Source organism: Lolium rigidum, chromosome 2 (assembly GCF_022539505.1).
Source record: "Lolium rigidum isolate FL_2022 chromosome 2, APGP_CSIRO_Lrig_0.1, whole genome shotgun sequence".
In the NCBI taxonomy this organism is placed as follows: domain Eukaryota; kingdom Viridiplantae; phylum Streptophyta; class Magnoliopsida; order Poales; family Poaceae; genus Lolium; species Lolium rigidum.
In genome coordinates, this window is record NC_061509.1 from 51282565 (window position 1) to 51289621 (window position 7057).

At 48.3% G+C, this 7057-nt stretch overlaps 1 protein-coding gene across 1 annotated transcript; it reads left to right on the plus strand.

Annotated features, from left to right (window-relative positions):
• The first annotated feature begins 4179 nt into the window (after window positions 1-4179).
• On the plus strand, window positions 4180-5857 carry LOC124686431 (sugar transport protein MST7-like). Its single transcript, XM_047220381.1, has 2 exons — window positions 4180-4312; window positions 4422-5857. The coding sequence occupies exons 1-2, from the start codon at window positions 4180-4182 to the stop codon at window positions 5855-5857; spliced, it is 1569 nt and encodes a 522-aa protein (XP_047076337.1).
• Window positions 5858-7057: the final 1200 nt, after the last annotated feature.

A 7057-nucleotide genomic window follows, 5' to 3' on the forward strand; every position in this document is an offset into this window, starting at 1 on the left:
GATTCCCCTCTCCGGCAGGGTGCCGGAGGCGATCTCCTGAATCCCCCGAGATGGGATTTGCGGCGGCGTCTCTGGAAGGTTTTCCGTATCGTGGCTCTCGGTACTGGGGTATTCGCGATGAAGGCTTTAAGTAGGCGGAAGGGTAGGTTTAGGGGCGACGCGAGGGACCTACACGCTAGGGCCGCGCGGGCCCAAGCCTGGCCGCGCCGCCCTAGTGTGGCGTCGCCTCGTCGCCCCACTTCGTATCTTCCTCGGTCTTCTGGAAGCTTCGTGGAAAAATAAGCCCCTGGGCGTTGATTTCGTCCAATTCCGAGAATATTTCCTTACTAGGATTTCTGAAACCAAAAACAGCAGAAAACAACAATTGGCTCTTCGGCATCTCGTCAATAGGTTAGTGCCGGAAAATGCATAATAATAACATATAATGTGTATAAAACATGTGAGTATCATCATAAAAGTAGCATGGAACATAAGAAATTATAGATACGTTTGGGACGTATCAGCATCCCATATTGCCTCCACCACCCTCCTACAGCTGTTGTTTGGTTATCGGGTCTGCCTTGCGAGTCGTAGTGCATGCTAGTGCCGTTATATCTCGTTTTGCCTTCATTATCTTATCGGGTTATCTGTTGGGAGTCATGACACATTGGTTTATGGACATATTTTTTTGGAGATACACATGCTTTAATTATTTGTTAACAACTAAAATTGTAAGCAGAGGCATCTGTGAGCCCCTTTTGCGAAAGCATCAGAATTTTGACTCGCTAATGTCCCCTAGGGTCCAAGTTCTTGTTATCTGTTCCGAGATTGAGCGCTCTACCCGTACGTGGGGACGATTATCGGGACCCCCCTCACCCATTACCTTTTCTCAAGTCAGTTGAAAAGGGGCCACAACCTTGGTTTTATTTGCCTATGCCATGTATTCCATGCTTTACTTACTGTTGCCTTCAGGTGTTTATATTATGTTGCCTTCGGGTGTTTATATTATGTATTGTACCCCGCGGGACGTTTAGCGAAAGCGTGTGGTTCGCACGCCTAGCCGCTGTCGCAAACCCTGAGTCCGCTTCGGAGTACGGTCGGACTTCGTTACGGGTAGCTTAGTCGGGTGGCCCCCCTAGACTTTCTTGTTGAACTAGGAACGGTCTTGTTGTGAGACTTCACTGTCGCTCGGTGTGGTTGTTCATGCGTATGGTTACATTTGGACAACTCCTGCAGGGTGTACATCTTATCGATAAGCCGTGTCCGCGGTTATGGATGAATTGGAATTGTATAGCTCGATCATAGAACAACTTACACCTTTATGTTTGGTGCTAATAATCTGTTAATAACTTGCTAATAACTTGCGTAGTAATATAGCATTACTACAACGGTTACCTAATAAAAAAATTCAACGGTGTGAGTGCCCTTGTTAGTACTTCTTACTTTGTGAAGGGGGAATGCATCGGTTGTGTTATATTTGTAGAGTATAGAACTGTTAGTTTATGCGCTCTCTCACCTTCTCTGATAGACGAATGTTGTAGAGTGTCTCTATAGGTTTTTAGTGCTTGCGCGCTGCCGCTTAACCCCACCATATTGCGTATGACGTTCCTCTTGCGTCCTCTAAGTCCCCTGCGTGCCTCAAGTACAAAGGACGACTGGTTGACGAATGCTTATATGTCTTGAAGTCTTGTTAAGTACGAACCCGTACTTATTGCTGCTTTGGAACATAACCGGGCAGGTATGAAGACATGTTTGATGAAGACGACGTTAGCAAGGTTAACCTCCGGCTTGGCCTGGACAGGGTTATGGACGCCACCGGTTATCTTCAGCACTCTTAGTCCAACTTGTATCTTGTCCCTACTCGGACGTATTCGATCTTCTATATGACTTGGATCTTTGTATTGTATATTTGTATCTTGACTCGTTGGAGTCGTTATTGTAATATAACTATTTCTTGTGGGCTCTATTTTAACCTGTTGTAATGTTACTGCTGGTGTTAATTCCTCTGGCATCACGTGTGTGATTCATCGCGTCAGCCCTGGACCCGCTCGTCAGTCCCTGCGGCTGGATCACCCTTCGGTGAGAAAAGCTTCAGCTGTTTTCTGTTTTTTTTCTGAAATTTCCAGAAAATGTGTATATCTTGCATAAATCATATCTTGCAAACCGTAACTCGAAATAAAATGTTTTATATATGAAAATTGATCAGAAAAAATTCAAGGAACATGAATATGCCATCCATTCATCTGTTTGCATCTCGAATCATGTCGCTCGTGGATAGTCGTGTATGTTCACCTAACATAACACCGGAGCATTTCGGAACACCGACGTGGTTTTACCCGCTCCATTTAATATTGATGTAGCGCACCCCTGCCATGTTATGCAATGCTAAACACCATTTAAATTTGCCGGTAGAAAATGCAACTCGAACCGTAAATTGTTTATCCGTGGTTCCAACTTCGATTAATATGGATAAGTTGCATTGCATCATGTCTGACATGTCATGCGTATCATCTGGATCATGCTGGATCTTCTGTATCCGTAGTAATAAGGAAAAGTATGTTGTCTCTCATATCGGGGAATCTATATAATTGGGCTGGCCTTATGGTGACGAAAAAGCATTTATTCCCCTATGGTTCTTTCTCTAAAAATGATGGATTCTGAGATAGGATTCTCGGAGGACAAATTGTTAGAAATTACCACACTCCTATAACAATATCCAATTCTATACAATATTGTGCATCACAAAGGTGATACAATTGCTAAGGTGATGGAATCCTACCCACCTGTTGTGACACAGACGAGTTCCGTTGGAACCTAAATGAGAATGGTAAATTCTGGATGGATTCCATGTATAGAGCGATGATTTAGCCTCTTGAGCCGGTTGTAATAATAAGCTGATTTGGAAGATGAAGATACCGCTTAAGACTAAGCTTTTCGCATGGTATCTCTGAAGGGTGTTATTCTAACTAAAAACAATCTTGCAAAACGTAACTGGCATGGAAGTAAAAAATGTGCCTTTTGTCATCATGGTGAGATATTAAAACACTTATTCTTCATCGACAACCACGGACCAGATCAAATTCTCACCTCCTCAAGAAACTCTACCCCATGAAACAAACAACTCCAGCATAGGATGTTTCCTTCGTGGGTTTTGCCTCCAAGATGTTACCATCCGGCCAGTAACGGGCACGTAAGATCTTGGCCCATAAACTATCCCGGTTCTGGATATTTCTGTTGTTCTAATTTCTGCCTCTTCTTCTCCCTCTGAATCAAACTTTTTTTTGCCATAATGTGCCGTTTCTATTATTGTCAAGTATATGGTTCTAATCCTAGATGGAAAAATAAATAGAAAAAAAAATCTAAGAAGGCGGATCCTCCCTATCACCTATATTGACAACATTGCGATGTTAAACACATGGATATCACACAAACCAAGCCCTCCCACCGACTTTGGTCTTGCCAGCCTCTCCCATCCTATCCACTGTATTTTGTATTCCTTATCATTTTGACTCTACCGAAACTTGCCGATTAGGGCCGACAATCCTTCTGCACATATCACAAATAGGTTGGGCGATACAACTTTGGGAAAGTGAAACAATTTCGATTGTGACCATTGTGCAACTGACCAATACCAATCCCCCCTTCAACATCAGGAGTTTGTTGGTGTTTAAGCTATTTCTCATTTGAATAAGAATTAGGAAAACTATAAAGTTTTCTATAGAATCCAATTGCTCCAAATTGCTCGTAAAATCTCTTATACAAAGAGGGTATGGGAGACGCGAAATATCAGCTTCCAAAATTAGCAGTCCGAAGCGTGGTTGACCTTGAAACAAAGTAGACAAGACAATAAGACATCCATTCCCGGTCCATTGACACACGACTACACGAGACGGCTAGGTGCATGCATGCCCACCACGCCTCCTACGATTTAGGACGAGAAGCCATGGCGCCCGACCATGCACCGACATTGCCGTCGCACCGCTCGCCGGGGGCTCTTCCCGTTTAAGTAACTCGCCACTCCCCTCTTTGACGCATTCCCTCTCCTCCGCTGCGCAGGCCACCGATCGATCGGAGGGGCCGTCTAGCTAGCTGCACGACCGTGCGTGGTAGCAACACCTACCATCGATCATCTCTGCTCGATCCCCTCTCGTGCGCCCGCTGAGCTAGGCCGACGTCGTCGTTGCTGCCTGGCCGGGCAAGATGCCAGGAGCCGTGATCGTTCACCACGCCAGGTACAAGACGTACCCTGGCGAGGTCACCGGCTACGTCTTCTACTCCTGTCTCGTCGCCTCCGTCGGCGGCTGCATCTTCGGCTACGACATCGGCCTCACCGGTAAGTAGTTAACCTGGCTTCATCCATCGATCGCTGCCCTACCCTTGCATGAATCTGACTCGTTTTTCTACGCCGGCGTCGGCGAATGACTGAATGAACAAAAATGTAGCCGGTCTGACGTCGACGGAGTCGTTCTTGATCATGTTCTTCCCGGACATCTACCGGCAGCAGAAGGAGCAGGTGATCACGAACCAGTACTGCAAGTTCGACAGCCAGGAGCTGTCCCTCTTCGGCTCCTCGCTCTTCCTCTCCGCCGCCGTGGCCTCCCTCTTCGCCAGCCTCATGGCGCGAACCATGGGCCGCAAGTGGACCCTCTTCTCCGCCGCCTCCGCCTACGTCCTCGGCGCCTGCATGGGCGGCGTCGCAACCACCTTCCCCATCCTCCTCACAGGCCGCCTCCTCCTCGGCGTCGGCGTCGGCCTCTGCATCCACGCTTCGCCGCTGTACATCTCGGAGATGGCGCCCGCTCAGCAGCGAGGGATGCTCAACATCCTGTTCCAGTTCATGATCACCATCGGGATCCTGTCCGCGAGCCTGACCAACTACTTCACCGCCAAGTTCATCGGCGGGTGGGGCTGGCGCGTCGGGCTGGCCCTCGGCGCCGTCCCGGGCGGCGTCATCGCCCTGGGCTCCCTCGCCATCCCGGACACGCCCATCTCCCTCCTCAGCCGCGGCGACACCGAGACGGCCCGCGCCGTGCTGTCACAGATCAGGGGCATCGGGCCCGACGACGTGCGGCAGGAGTTCGACGACCTCGTCTCCGCCTGCGAGGAGAGCAAGGCCGTGGTCAACCCGTGGCGTGAGCTCTTCATCAGCGGGAGGTACAAGCCGCAGCTCGTCTTCGCGCTCACCGTGCCCTTCTTCCAACAGCTCACCGGCATCAACGTCATCATGTTCTACGCGCCGGTGCTGTTCAAGACGATGGGGTTCCGGCAGGACGCGTCCATCGTGTCCTCCGTCATCACGGGACTCGTCAACGTGTTCTCCACCTTCGTCGCCCTCTGTACCGCCGACAAGGTGGGCCGGCGTGCCCTGTTCCTGCAGGGCGGCACCCAGATGATCATCTCCCAGATCCTGGTGGGCACCTTCATCGGGCTCCAGTTCGGCCTCAGCGGGACGGGGGCCATCTCGGAGCAATACGCCATGTGCATCGTGCTCTTCATTTGCGTGTACGTGGCCGGCTTCGCGTGGTCGTGGGGGCCGATGGGGTGGCTCATCCCCAGCGAGGTGTACCCGCTGGGGGTGCGGTCGCAGGCGCAGAGCATCACGGTGGCCGTCAACATGTGCTTCACGGCCTTCATCGGCCAGATCTTCCTCACGCTGCTGTGCCACCTGAGGTTCGGCCTCTTCTTCTTCTTCGGCGCCTGGTTGCTGCTCATGACGCTCTTCATCGCCGTCGTGCTGCCGGAGACCAAGTGCGTGCCGCTCGAGGAGGTGTCGCACGTCTGGAGGAAGCACTGGTTCTGGAGGAAGTACATCGTCGACAGCAGCGCCGACGCGCGCGGCGCCGAGATGAGGAAGAGGATAGCGCTAGAGATGAGCTGATCGATCTAGTGATCTCTAGCCATGGAGGTATATAGGCAGATCGGATGATCGGTGGGTACACTACACGGACCGACACGATTGGCTGCAGTTACAGCTCTGCTTCATCGATGTAGCTAGCACGAGAGCGCGAATTGGTTAAGCCAAAAGTGTGCAGAATCTAACTAAACTAGTGTTATGATTCTTGTGTTGTAGAATTGATCATAGGAGACTCATCATGTTGTAATTGTTTCATGTTTGTTTGGTGTCAACTTGTCAGAAAGTTCTTGTAAAAAATGACCATAATCTCACTATATGGTTACTGTGGTTCAGTGATCACTATTGGTTGTCCCGGTCCATCCTTTCATGGTCTTGTTCTTTGCGCAAGCACGAAGCGATTCGATGGCCTTGCATGCTTGCTCTTTTACTATTTTTTTTTTCACTGAATGCATGGAGGAATATCAAGATGCACAAATTATCTTTATCAGGCATATATGTTGTTCGAGTTTGCTCCATCTAATATACTACTTTGTTTACTTAATTCATAAAGTTGGATTGTTTACACAAAACAATATACTCCCTCCGTTGCCAAAATATAAGGCATATAAGTTTAGTAAAAAATCAATATCTTCTAAGTTTGACCAAGTTTATATAAAAAATATGAAAATCTAAAATAGTAAATCAATATCAATAGTTTCACCACAAAGTATATTTTCTCAATATGTCTCATATCGTGAATGTTTAGATTTTGCCGTAAATATTTGGTCAAACCTAGTAGGGCTTTACTTTTTTTTTTGATATGGAACACGTATATTCCATTAAGTCCTGACAAGATCGTCAGCAACCAGACTGATTACAATTGGTGGAAAGTTCTCCAGCCACAGTTCACAGCTATCTAATGCCCCACTCGCACCAAGTGCAGCCAGCTCATGTGCTGGTTTGTTACAGAGTCTTGAGACATTTTCAAAGCTAAAATGAACAAAAGACATTGACAACATGAACTTAGCATGTAGAAATAGAGGTCCCAGCCTCGAAAGATCATAGGAGTTCGTCTCCATAGCTTGTTTGAGAACAAGGCAATCCGTTGAGAAGACAACTCGGCCAATTCCCAGGTTTTCAGCAACAGGGATGACATTGACAAGAGCCAACAATTCAGACCGTAGCGCTTCAGATGCCGCATTCACCCTGCCAGCAACAGCAAATACAGGTTCTCCCGCTGCATCC